Here is a 14331-nt window from a genome sequence, read left to right on the forward strand (position 1 = left end):
GAGTGAGTCCATATTTTTCAGTAACCGTTACTGACTGCCACAATTATTTTTCCTGATTTCTTATAGTGTTTCTTAAAGCCAGAAAGTTGCCATTTGAAATGACTTTAGTTTTGTGTCATGTCTGTGATCTGCTTTTTTTCTACAAAATTAAACAACTGAATGAACATTCTCCGAGGCCGGTGATTCCATAATTTTTGCCAGGGGTTGTATATGCCAGTTAAATGTTTAACGCTTTAAGTGGTTACTGAGTGACTGTGCAAGAAGGAGAACAGTGAGGAAAGCCACCAAGACACTCAGACAACCCAGAAGAAGTTACAGGCTTCAGTGGCTGTGATTGGAGAAATTGTGCAGAGTGTGTGTTTTGCATTTTGTATCACCAGTTACACAGCTTCATGATGAAGTGGATCACAGTAGGATTTTCTTTCACCAAAGCATCACAGATATACATTCTGGCAAATTGTAGCTGAACTTTCAGCTCTTCTTTTTAACAAAACCCTCCTCTGCTCCACTTCATCATGAAGCTGTGTAACTGGTGATACAAAATGCAAAACACACTCCAGTCACAGGTACAGAAACCTGTAACTTCTTCTGGGTTGTCCGGGTGGCTTTCCTCACTGTTCTCCTTCTTGCACAGTCACTCGGTTTTTGAGAACTGTCTACTCTGCACAGATTTACCATAGAGTGCCATACTGTTTGTATTACTTCATAATTGATGTAAAGTCTAAGACATATTCAGTGACTTGGAAATGTTCATGTATCCATCCCCTGACTTGTCTGAAGAAAAGTGGCTAATAAAACAGGTTATTTCCAGGTATTATATCAAAGGGGCCCATTACTTATGTAACCTGTCATCTTGGCTCTTATATTTTTAATTAATTTATATGAAGTTGTAGAGATTTGGTTTGACTTTGAGTTTAAGGAAGATAATTTTAGAAAGTTTTATACTAAGAAGCCTGATTTACTTTTTATATTTGAAATGGCATAAATAAATTAAAATGCATGAAATACCAACGGTCCGAATACTTTTGCAAGCCACTGTATGTAGAAATGATTGTTGTGCTAAAGCTTCAGATATCTGACTCTGAGATGTATGATGACTGGAGTGCAGTTTGAAGCAGAAACAAGGTGTTAATCCATGAACCATGTCATCGGGGGGGGGCCGCGATTTTTAGGGGGGCCGCTTGGTCTGTGACACCGGCTTAAGTCTAAATATGAAACTGTAACTGGATACAGGCGGAAAGACATTCAGGCAGCTTAACGGCTGTGAACCTGTTATGCATTTTTTAAGACACACTCTGGCTTATTTTACTTTTATCACCTATTTCAGGGCCTGCACAAGGTAAAGACTGGGAAGAAATGATTTATAATCTGGCATATAATTTTTTAAAAGATAGTGTTGACTGGAATTTAATATGCCCTTTAAGTACGATGACAGGGTGTTGTTCAAGAGTGGGGGTAAGTTGGAGTGTGAGATCGAGAGATGGATTGGGGCTGCGTCTGATGTTTTATAGACATTATACCTGACCGTCTTGGTGAAGAAAAAGCTGAGCCAGAAGGCAAGACTGTTGATGTATGCTCCTATCCTCCCCTATGGCCATGAAATTAGGGTAATGGCCGAAAGAACAAGATTGCGGATACACGATTTCTCTGTCAGGTTATCTGGGCTTACACTCTGGGACAGCGTTCGGAGGGACTTGGAGTACAGCTTCTGCTTCTTCACATCGAAAGGACCAGCTGAGGTGGTTCAGGCATCTGATGATGATGCGCCCTAGTTGTCTTCCAGACACGTCCAACTGAGAGGAGACACTGGGGAAGACCCAGGACACACTGGATGGATTATATTTCCCAGCTGGCTTGGGAATGCCACAGGATACCCCTAGCCTGACCGGAAAATCACCTGGGCAAGGTACTTAATCCCCTAGTTGCTCCCGGTGTCTAATGGGCACCTTGTATGGCAGCACCCTAGATCACCTCTGATGCAGACGGAAAAGCGCTATATAACTGCAGTCCTCATTGGTGCCTTGGTCAGTCATATCTGTGCATGAATATTGTGTGTGTGTGTATGTTTTACCTGCGGAGTGTTGGTGAGGAGACCTGCTGCCTGCCCGCCATAGGAACAGTCGCGGTGCCTCCACTCTGCATTATGACTCCGCTCCTCAGGTTGTCGATGTCAGGCACCCCCTTCTCCCGATCCGTCTGATTGGCCAGCAGGATCCCTGAGCCATTGGTCTTGGCGGTGCTGATAAACGGTTTCCCATGCAAGTTGACCGACAGAACAGCGGCTTCGATGCTGCTGGTGGAAGAGCGGTTTCCACTGCGGACAGCTGCCCCTGAGCGGCTCGGTCTGGGAAGGCTTCGGTACTGTAAGGTGGAGCGGGCACTAACAGGAAGGAAGCTGTCATCATGGTGACCCATCATTGACCCACCTTCCTGCTCGCCTGCCTTCAGACCCCCTGCTAGCGAGCGCCCTGCAGATTTGGGAATCTTCCCCAGGGTGGCTGAGCCACTGGTGATGGTGGCGCCACTGGCGGTAACCATGGTTACAAGCCCAGAGCCCTGCTTCTTGAAACCAAAGGTACTGGTAGGAGTGCGTGAGGTAAGGGTGTGTGTCTGCGGGTGGGGGTCTGACACAGTCTGCGTGAGGGTGTTGGTCAATGGTGTCCGGCTGGAAGGAACGACTTGTTTCTTTGCCTCATCACCGCTACTACGTCCTGCATCAGAGGGCGAGCGATGGAGGCCATTGGAACGAGGAGAAAGACATCCCTTTTCTGACACCTTGACGTCATCAGTCTTACCTGGAGAAGAAACCACATCGGAAAGGAGAAATGGTGAAACTTCTGCATGATAGTGCTTTACGGTAACCCCCCACCAAAAAAAAACAAAAAAAAAAAAAACTGAGGCAACTGCCTCAAAACATTCAGGTTTAATTAACTCAAATGACTCAGAGTCATCCAATCCAATGACCTTCTGGTTTGAGAGCAACCTTCACTACTCGCTCAACCCCAGTCTTGGACAAAAAAGTAGTAAGTACTTTATAGACCAGGGGTGCCCAAGTTCAGTCCTCGAGATCTACCTTCCTGACACTCTTAGTTGTCTCCCTGCAACAACACACCTGAATCCAATGAAAGACTCGTTAGCAGGCTTTTAATGAGCTTTTCATAGACTCTGATATAGACCCTGAGGCCTGTACCGGTACTTATCCCTGAATTCCGTATCATGACGCAAAAGACGGTATGCGACTTCCCCTGGATTTTGACATGAGTCTGATGCAGGTTACTTCCAGGGGTTAAAGATGCCGACAACAGTCTGGAACAGACATCGTTCTGGCAGCTTCAGTAGGGATGCGCAGTCTGTACTGAACCCTGTGTGATATCGCAGGATCTGACCACTTATGGGGACAGCCGCTGCCGTTGTGCAATACATACACAGCAACTTCACACGGGAAAATGTGCTGTTTTGTTTTTGGCTGCAATCACCGAAGCAGTCGTGAAAAGTGCAGTTTTTTCTGGTTCCCAGTGGAGGAGGGAAGATGAGCCAAATGGAAGACGTCGTGTCGGTAAGTGTTAGCCTACGCAGCTAACCAGAGTAGCTGTGTTCTCTCACCTGCAAAACCGCCTCGACACGTTTGAGCACCGGGTCATAAACAAACCACAACACCTCCACTTTCCACCACATAGTCACTTTTTCTTTGCATTTTCACTTTGCGTGTAATTTTACAAAAACTCAGAGGAAGTGCCGTGTTTCTGTCCCCGGAAGTAGAGAAATTACGTCACAGGCGTCATATTTTACCTCTGTAGCACCCGCCCCCAAACGAAACTGTGCTGCCCAATAACTTTTTACACAACTGCCATTAAACTCAAAACACAAGAAAAAAAAAACCAACTGCCGCTGCAGCAGAAACAACTCCGCTCTAACTTGTTAACAAGAAAAGACTAAGACTTTCCATGTAAACTAAATGAGTAACAGTTGATTCATAAAAGCCAAAGCACCTGAAATCAAACTACAGTGTTTGTGATTTAAATAAATGTAAACAGTCTGCAGTTGCACATCAAACTTGAACAAATCTGGCAGTCCGGCATCGACCTGAAATATCTGAAGCTTGCATTCACCGAGTCCAACTGTGTCATGATCCAGTGCTTCATAGCGCCTCACAAGGACATATAGTGAAGTTGGGGACATCCAGCCTCGATGTAACATTATTGTGCTAGAAATGTGCAGCGTTAGATACTAATGCTGCATTCCAGACGACTCAGAAAAGCCAAATTTGCAACTTCCGAGTGCCTAAAACCATGTGTTCACTTGATGAACTCTTAAAACGATATGGACGCACACAGTTACATATTCAAGCTTTGTTGTTGTCTTTACAAGAAACACACAAATAAGTTGTTACCACTGCTTGTTGTGGATGAGTAAGATGGAAAATGTGTCAGATGAGTGTATTTCTATTTCACAGTATCAGTTACTGCAGATGTCTTTGCAAAACCAATAACACAGGCGACCTCACAAATATATGAAGAACACAAACATATCACGGAGAAAAGTAAATAATTTGATCATGAAAATGGCATTTGGAATATTACTGTTTCAAGAGTTAAAATGGACGACGCCATGATTGTAGTTCTTATGACGTCAAGTTGAATAAATCATTAGGACTGAATTTCTGCCAGGGTTTCTAAGCAAAAAAAAAAAAACAATATTCAAATAGTTTTTTTTCTGAGCTGGAGCTCATATTTTCTGACTTTTCGACATGTCATGAATATGCAAATGTTGCACAGATACTGATCCAAAATAATAGATCAGTGCACCCCTGGGTCTCAAGGGGTGCACTAACATCATGATTCCGTTCACCGTTTTCCGTGCAAAATCACAGAAAGTAAAAAATGGCAGATTTAGGGGAGGTGATGGTCTAGTGGTTTAGGTGTTGGGCTTGAGACCAGAAGATCCTGGGTTCAAATCCCCGCCTGACTGGAAAATCACTAAGGGCCCTTGGGCAAGGTCTTTAATCTCCTATTGCTCCCGGTGTGTAGTGAGCGCCTTGTATGGCAGCACCCTGACATCGGGGTGAATGTGAGGCATTATTGTATAGCGCTTTGAGCGTCTGATGCAGATGGAAAAGCGCTATATAAATGCAGTCCATTTACCATTTACTGTCTCTGCCATAAAGGGTGTTAATAGTACAGGTTGAATCTAATATTACATTAAAACATGATGAGCGGCACAGTGGCTTGGTGGTTAGCACTGTTGCCTCATGGTAAGATTGTTGTGGGATCGGTTCCCACCTGGTCCTTTCTCCCCGTGTTCGAATGGGTTCCCTCTGGGAAATCTGGTTTACTGCTGGGAAAGGCTCTAGCCAAACCCCCCCCATGACCCTTGACTGGAGTCAGTGGGTATAGAAAATACATCAATCAAAACATGACTATTAAATGTGTTTTCAATCATTAAAATAAAATATGCTGTGGGTGGAATCCGAAGCTGCGTCCATGCACACATGCAATGTTCCAAAGCTGCACCTGGTGGAATCCAGAGTCACTGTAGGAATAGAATCATATTAACCTAACGGGAATTTTAGAAAGAAGGCTCAAGCTCTTTAAAATAACAGAAAAACATGCACAGGCAGCCAACAAATCTGGTGGGCACCGACATGCTGAAGAGGCTTTTTGTCAGTCGGAGGTGGCAGCCATGATTTAAATTCAATTCAACTTATTCAATTTATAACGCGGCAAATCACAACAAAAGTTGCCTCAAGGTGCCTCACAAACAACAGTTCAAAATCAAAATTAAAATGAGTGCGTAAATTAAAAGATTCAAATACACAATTAAAAGAATAAAACAGATACAAAATAAAAGCTATTCATAAGAAAGGGAGTAAAAATACATTTTTAGTCTTGACTTAAAAATGTCCACAGAATCTGACTGCCTCACGGTTACTGATGAATCCTTGAACGTCTGGGTGTCTTTAAAGGTTCACTTCATAAACAGCAGGAATGAAGGTGAAAATAAACACCTAAGAATCTGATGGAATGACAGAAAGGAAGGCGAGTCTGTCCGGGTGAATGACAAAAGCATAAACATTAAAGGCGAGCTAATATAGGTCACCAGACGGCCAACACGTTTTTCCTGAAAAAACGCCACATAAGTCGAATTTTTGCTCCCCGTTTCTCTCAGTGACATTCAGATCTCTGGTTCCTTGGCCTTTGAGACCAGAACGAGCTTATGGGATATTTAGGACGGACTCTCATTGCCTGTGTTTGCCTTCCCAACTCCAAAAATATGAAAATTGGGCCAGATTCATCACTACAGCAGGACAAAGTTTCTGCCATTGTGTCAAACACAATGATCCACCACGTTATTGGCAATTAGAACACAGCACTATGACAAGGGAGCTACTGGGCATCAGCAGTACTGTGTGCAGTCTATGTGCTAATGCCTGTGCTTTATAATAGCACATTTAATTCATAATTCATTTTGTGTAAAAATATTGTATATATAAATATACATAATGACATCATATTATTAAAAGTTACAATAAAACAGTTATTAACAATTATAAAACCTGGTGGCATTTACACTATAATACAAATCATAGTTTGCTTTAAAAGCATTGATACTGGGTGAGAGAACTACTTCAGATGGTAAACTGTTCCAAACCGTAATAGCTCGATTGCTAAAGAAATTTTTTTTCTCACATTCAACCTCGATCTATTTACTTCCAGGCTCAGTTCATGGCCTCTAAGGCCAGCATACTTTCTCATTTCGAAGAAGACACTAAAGTTAACATTTTCAAAGCCATGCAAAATTTTATGCATTTCGATCAAGTCCCCTCAAGTTCTTTGCTCGAGGGGACTTGCTTCAAAGTCCCCTCATTGCTACAAAGCTAAAATGTATCTGTTATCATCTGAAAACTGTCTTCTGCCAAAGAGTGCAGCATGCTTTTCATGCAATTGTAGATTAATATAACATGTCCAGAGGAAATTTAAATAGGGCAGCCAAAAGTGAATCTATCAACACTGGCATGTATACACACAGATATACACAGACACATATACATTCTGCTCAAAAACAGACATTCTGCATTGTATTTTAATTTTAACCTGGCATCAAAGTGACTGAGCAGCCAAACCCACATTCAAGCATTAATGATTCATGTCAAGATGCATTAATGAAATTAAAAACCAAAGCAGTCTGAAAAATTAAAGTACAAGCTGCATATTACTCCCAATCTACACAGACTGGGGCAATTTGGACTTATGTCAAACCAATCACCCTTTCAGGTACAAACTTTGCTTATAGCAAGAGAATTTCTGCAGGCACGCTCAGAGAATCATGGGACTTTGGAGATATTTGACACAAAACCCAAAACGTATGTAAACATAAAAACAGATTTTATGCCACATGACCCCTTTAAATTAATAATAAAACACAGGTAGACAGACACATACTCTGTGCATACTGTTTTTGTTTTGTTTTCACATACAACTCTTATTGCCTGCCAGGTGGATTCATTACTCACACGGACAGGAGACTGACATCAAGGCTTCTTTCGAGCACAGCGTCCGTGTTTTGGTTATAGCACATGCACAGTGAGCGCACTCGCAAACATACACAAAGAATGCCTGCAAGGTTGCGCACTCATGCAGTTCCAGATAACTGCAGCACAACTCTTCAGTATTAAGAGTGTGTGATTTTTGGGGAGTGGGGGCACCTCTAACAGAAACACCAGGCAAATCTGGAGGTTTGGTTATAAGGCGTTTAGAATGCAAAAATCAGTGAACACAGCAGGTTGCTCACGTAAAAAAGGAGAGAAAAAAAGAGTGCAACATAATATGTGCTTCTGTGTAACCTTGACATGTACTCAAATGTTGTACACGTTTCAACCACTTTATCCTTGAATAACACAAAACACTTCCAACATATTTAATGCCTAACAGCTCCAAAACTGAGTTAAACACTTGTGATCCTGAGTTTCAGCTTACAAGGTCATTCAGTGTCAAAGGTCATGTGACCATTAGAAAGGTGATGCATGTCTTCCCCCATCCATCCATCCATTTTCAAAACACGCTTTTTGGACATGTTATATTCATCTACAATCCCATGGAAAGCATGTGCAATCTTCGGTAGAATACAGTTTTCAGATGTTAACAGATACGTTTTAGCTTATTCCCTATTAAGGGTCATAGGGGGTGGAGCTTATCCCAGCAGTCATTGGGCGAGAGGCGGGATACTGGGGATGTGAATCATACAACAACTCACGATTCAATTCGATTCCGATTCTTGGGGTGACGATTCGATTCAGAATCGATTTTCGATTGAAAGAGCTCTGAGAAATAGTTATATTACTTAAAAAATGTTTATGTTTAAGAAAATGCAGCTTTACAAGGTTAATCAAGTGATTCTAGATGTAAATTTACTTATCTGCTTTGCTCGTTCAGAGTTGACTGACAGTTTAGCGAAGCATTGGTCAGTCAGCAGATACCGCTGCTCCGTTCTTTTAGCTCCGGGTGATGGCGTAGCATGTGGGCTTGCGGATTTGAAGTGTTTCCGAAGTACTTGACTTTCATTTTGCAGATTTTGCACACTGCGTAAGTCATGTCAAACTCCTTCTTACGCAGCAAATAATAAAATCCAAAATGCGCCCAAACATTTGCCTTCAGCAAAGATGGTGCTGGCTGAATTAGCTCTTCGTCCACCATGCTAAGCTGCAGCTCACGAATGTTTGAAGCATGCCGGACCCTCCCCTCGCGGGGACGCTGTAGTACGGAGGCCGTTGCCTGACAAACAGTACACGCAGCGAGTAAGTAAGAAAATGTTTAAAAAAATGCTTTTTAAAAATCGATTCTTGGACATTTTGGATCGATTCAGAATCGTAATAAATAAGAATCGCTAATCCAGACGTGAATCGATTTTTTCAGGCACCCCTACAGGATACCGCCCTGTATGACTTCATATTAATATTTATTAGTAACCACAAATGTATCTGTAACAAATTCCTCAAAATAGCCATACTATATAAGCAAGGAAGTCCCTTATCTGCAAGAAGCATTTGTTTTGTTTCCTGGACGCATTCACAGGTCAGTCTGCACGGTGTGAAGCAGGCACATGTTTGCCTGTGGGTGAGGTGGTGTAGCGTGTGCAAACCATAAAGCGGATCTTACCTGCGCTGTGTGCCTTGAGGCCGACGGAGCTGGCGGAACCTGTGCTGCTGGTGCTTTTGGTCCGTGGGGAAGTCACCCCCACCTGAGCGCTCATGCCCCTCCTCCAGGAGCCCGTGTGAGACACAGAGGCCGCCTTCTTTCCTGAGCTGCCCTTGTCGGACTCGTCAGAGATGTCAGACGGGTTACGGCGGCTCCACTTGGAACCCGTCTCCATCCTGACCCCGCCGTCTGACCCGCTGTCTGGCCTCTTCACCTCGTCTCCAGACCAGGCCTGGTGCATTGCCGTGGAGGCTGAGTGCTTCTCAGCATCTGTCACAGGCTGTTCACACACACACACACACACACACACACACACACACACACACACACACACACACACACACACACACACACACACACACACACACACACACACACACACACACACACACACACACAGATTTGTTACTGCTAAAGAAAGCAATATTTTTTATGGGACGCTGCCAAGTGGCTGTAAAAATCGTACAGTTTTATGACCACCACCATCACACTCGATAATCCGACACACATCTGCGCCGTTTGCAGTTTCTTTGAAATGTTTCTAAAGTGCTGGAAATTATTCAACTTTATGTTCTGTGGGAAATGAATCCCAAGTACAAGCAGGCAGGTGTGTGTCTTTCCAAATCATGTCCATTCAACTGAATTTCCTCCAATTAAGCGACAGAAAGGATGATTAGTGGAAACAGGACGCACCTGGGCTCAATTTTGAGATTCATGGCAAAACCTTATGTACATGTGATGTTTTTGTTGTTGTTGTTTTACAAATTTGCAAAAATTTCAAAAACCTTTTTCACACTGTCATTATGGGGTACTGTGTGTAGAATTTAGAAAAAAAAATCCATTATAAAATAAGGCTGTGACATTAAAAAAATGTGGGAAAAGTGCAGCCCTGTGACTACTTTCTGGATGCACTGTAACAATAGCAGTGTATGAACTGTTCTGGAATTGCAGCCATTATTATACATAGTCCCTCCATCTTCAAAACCTATAAGTAATGGGACAATAAAAATGTAAGCACGATTGCTAAATTGTCACTTTTCAGTCAGTGTTTTTTGACATGTCAAGGTTATGGGGAGGTGATGGTTTGGTGGTTAAGGAGTTGGGCCTGAGACGGGAAGAGCCACGGTTCAATTCCCAACCTGACTAGAAAATCACTAAGGGCCCTTGTGCAAGATCTTTAATCCCCTATTGCATTGGGGTGAATGTGAGGCATTATTGTAAAGTCAATCAATCAATCAATTTTTTTATATAGCGCCAAATCACAACAAACAGTTGCCCCAAGGCGCTTTATATTGTAAGGCAAGGCCATACAATAATTATGTAAAACCCCAACGGTCAAAACGACCCCCTGTGAGCAAGCACTTGGCTACAGTGGGAAGGAAAAACTCCCTTTTAACAGGAAGAAACCTCCAGCAGAACCAGGCTCAGGGAGGGGCAGTCTTCTGCTGGGACTGGTTGGGGCTGAGGGAGAGAACCAGGAAAAAGACATGCTGTGGAGGGGAGCAGAGATCGATCACTAATGATTAAATGCAGAGTGGTGCATACAGAGCAAAAAGAAAAAGAAACAGTGCATCATGGGAACCCCCCAGCAGTCTACGTCTATAGCAGCATAACTAAGGGATGGTTCAGGGTCACCTGATCCAGCCCTAACTATAAGCTTTAGCAAAAAGGAAAGTTTTAAGCCTAATCTTAAAAGTAGAGAGGGTGTCTGTCTCCCTGATCTGAATTGGGAGCTGGTTCCACAGGAGAGGAGCCTGAAAGCTGAAGGCTCTGCCTCCCATTCTACTCTTACAAACCCTAGGAACTACAAGTAAGCCTGCAGTCTGAGAGCGAAGCGCTCTATTGGGGTAATATGGTACTACGAGGTCCCTAAGATAAGATGGGACCTGATTATTCAAAACCTTATAAGTAAGAAGAAGAATTTTAAATTCTATTCTAGAATTAACAGGAAGCCAATGAAGAGAGGCCAATATGGGTGAGATATGCTCTCTCCTTCTAGTCCCCGTCAGTACTCTAGCTGCAGCATTTTGAATTAACTGAAGGCTTTTTAGGGAACTTTTAGGACAACCTGATAATAATGAATTACAATAGTCCAGCCTAGAGGAAATAAATGCATGAATTAGTTTTTCAGCATCACTCTGAGACAAGACCTTTCTGATTTTAGAGATATTGCGTAAATGCAAAAAAGCAGTCCTACATATTTGTTTAATATGCACTTTGAATGACATATCCTGATCAAAAATGACTCCAAGATTTCTCACAGTATTACTAGAGGTCAGGGTAATGCCATCCAGAGTAAGGATCTGGTTAGACACCATGTTTCTAAGATTTGTGGGGCCAAGTACAATAACTTCAGTTTTATCTGAGTTTAAAAGCAGGAAATTAGAGGTCATCCATGTCTTTATGTCTGTAAGACAATCCTGCAGTTTAGCTAATTGGTGTGTGTCCTCTGGCTTCATGGATAGATAAAGCTGGGTATCATCTGCGTAACAATGAAAATTTAAGCAATACCGTCTAATAATACTGCCTAAGGGAAGCATGTATAAAGTGAATAAAATTGGTCCTAGCACAGAACCTTGTGGAACTCCATAATTAACTTTAGTCTGTGAAGAAGATTCCCCATTTACATGAACAAATTGTAATCTATTAGACAAATATGATTCAAACCACCGCAGCACAGTGCCTTTAATACCTATGGCATGCTCTAATCTCTGTAATAAAATTTTATGGTCAACAGTATCAAAAGCAGCACTGAGATCTAACAGAACAAGCACAGAGATGAGTCCACTGTCCGAGGCCATAAGAAGATCATTTGTAACCTTCACTAATGCTGTTTCTGTACTATGATGAATTCTAAAACCTGACTGAAACTCTTCAAATAGACCATTCCTCTGCAGATGATCAGTTAGCTGTTTTACAACTACCCTTTCAAGAATTTTTGAGAGAAAAGGAAAGTTGGAGATTGGCCTATAATTAGCTAAGATAGCTGGGTCAAGTGATGGCTTTTTAAGTAATGGTTTAATTACTGCCACCTTAAAAGCCTGTGGTACATAGCCAACTAACAAAGATAGATTGATCATATTTAAGATCGAAGCATTAAATAATGGTAGGGCTTCCTTGAGCAGCCTGGTAGGAATGGGGTCTAATAAACATGTTGATGGTTTGGATGAAGTAACTAATGAGAATAACTCAGACAGAACAATCGGAGAGAAAGAGTCTAACCAAATACCGGCATCACTGAAAGCAGCCAAAGATAACGATACGTCTTTGGGATGGTTATGAGTAATTTTTTTCTCTAATAGTTAAAATTTTGTTAGCAAAGAAAGTCATGAAGTCATTACTAGTTAAAGTTAATGGAATACTCAGCTCAATAGAGCTCTGACTCTTTGTCAGCCTGGCTACAGTGCTGAAAAGAAACCTGGGGTTGTTCTTATTTTCTTCAATTAGTGATGAGTAGAAAGATGTCCTAGCTTTACGAAGGGCTTTTTTATAGAGCAACAGACTCTTTTTCCAGGCTAAGTGAAGATCTTCTAAATTAGTGAGACGCCATTTCCTCTCCAACTTACGGGTTATCTGCTTTAAGCTACGAGTTTGTGAGTTATACCACGGAGTCAGACACTTCTGATTTAAAGCTCTCTTTTTCAGAGGAGCTACAGCATCCAAAGTTGTCTTCAATGAGGATGTAAAACTATTGACGAGATACTCTATCTCCCTTACAGAGTTTAGGTAGCTACTCTGCACTGTGTTGGTATATGGCATTAGAGAACATAAAGAAGGAATCATATCCTTAAACCTAGTTACAGCGCTTTCTGAAAGACTTCTAGTGTAATGAAACTTATTCCCCACTGCTGGGTAGTCCATCAGAGTAAATGTAAATGTTATTAAGAAATGATCAGACAGAAGGGAGTTATCAGGGAATACTGTTAAGTCTTCTATTTCCATACCATAAGTCAGAACAAGATCTAAGATATGATTAAAAAGTGCTTTGAGCGTCATGCAGATGGAAAAGCGCTATACAAATGCAGTCCATTTATCATTTATTTATGTCAAGGGAAGGATACATTAACATTTCCAAGTGACTATTTCTTGGACTTCATTTACACAGAAGCCTGTCACAGGTGTCTTGGTGGCTTTGTTCACTCCTCTCCTTGCTTACTCCAGACAGATTCACCATACAGTACCGTTCTGCTTTTATTTCTTAATGACTGTTGTAAATCAAGTTCAAGACATATTCAGTAATTTGGAAATGTTCATGTATCCATCACCTGACATGTCTTATGAAAACTGGTTGTAAAAGTGATGATTTGTGTTTACAATAAACAACATGTCCACTTACTTTTATGGGCACTGAAAAATGGTTAATGTTGGTTAACAGTTAATTTAATATTTTAGCAAAAATGCTTTGAATAAAAGCTTAAATCATTTATACAAGCACACATTCCTTGTTCCATATGGCTTGTTGTGTACAGAGCATAAATTACACAATTTGCATCACTGTCCAGCTGGATGTGGAACTGTATAATTCTGAACAGGGACGTGCACCAATCATTCACTGGTTTCTATGTATTAAATTTGGAGGTTTCCTCTGTTTATTTATTCCTCTGTTGATTATACATTAAATTGGATACACTTGAGTTTTGAAGTATTGCTCAGACAGCTACAAGTAATTTATAGTGTTACCTGTGATCTGTGACTCATCTATAACAAATAATGGGGAAAAAAAGTTTACAAATGATGTACAAATCACTAAAATTGTAGTTTTCCATCAGTAAAAGGCAAACAAACAAAATTAGGCAAGCACAGTCCACCTCAATAGTCAGCAGGTGACATTCATTTAAATTGATTTGCAATTTTAGGCTTGTTAATGGAGAATTTAAAGGCTACCATGTTTTTGATTTTGAGCCACATCATTCCACTTAAAAACTGATTTAACTATAATCAGGTGAACAGTTTATCAGGATGTTGTTACACCACTTAAGGATGACTCATTCCAAAAGCAGACACTCATTATCTCCACCGAGGATGGAGCCATTGGTTTTCAATTGTGCAATACTACTGAAGAAGGCGATACTCAAATTCTTTAAGCTTTTGAATTTTTTTGGCCAGTAGCTCAAAACTAAAGCATAAGTTCAGCACAGAT

At 41.5% G+C, this 14331-nt stretch overlaps 1 protein-coding gene across 1 annotated transcript in view; it reads right to left on the minus strand.

Annotated features, from left to right (window-relative positions):
* The window catches only part of nav2a (neuron navigator 2a), a 331375-nt gene that overhangs the window by 136148 nt on the left and 180896 nt on the right, over window positions 1-14331 (minus strand). The window contains 2 exon segments of the mRNA XM_034163924.1: window positions 2072-2795; window positions 9153-9471. Coding sequence (XP_034019815.1) covers window positions 2072-2795; window positions 9153-9471 — 1043 coding nt within the window.

Source organism: Thalassophryne amazonica, chromosome 2 (genome assembly GCF_902500255.1).
Source record: "Thalassophryne amazonica chromosome 2, fThaAma1.1, whole genome shotgun sequence".
Lineage (NCBI taxonomy): Eukaryota > Metazoa > Chordata > Actinopteri > Batrachoidiformes > Batrachoididae > Thalassophryne > Thalassophryne amazonica.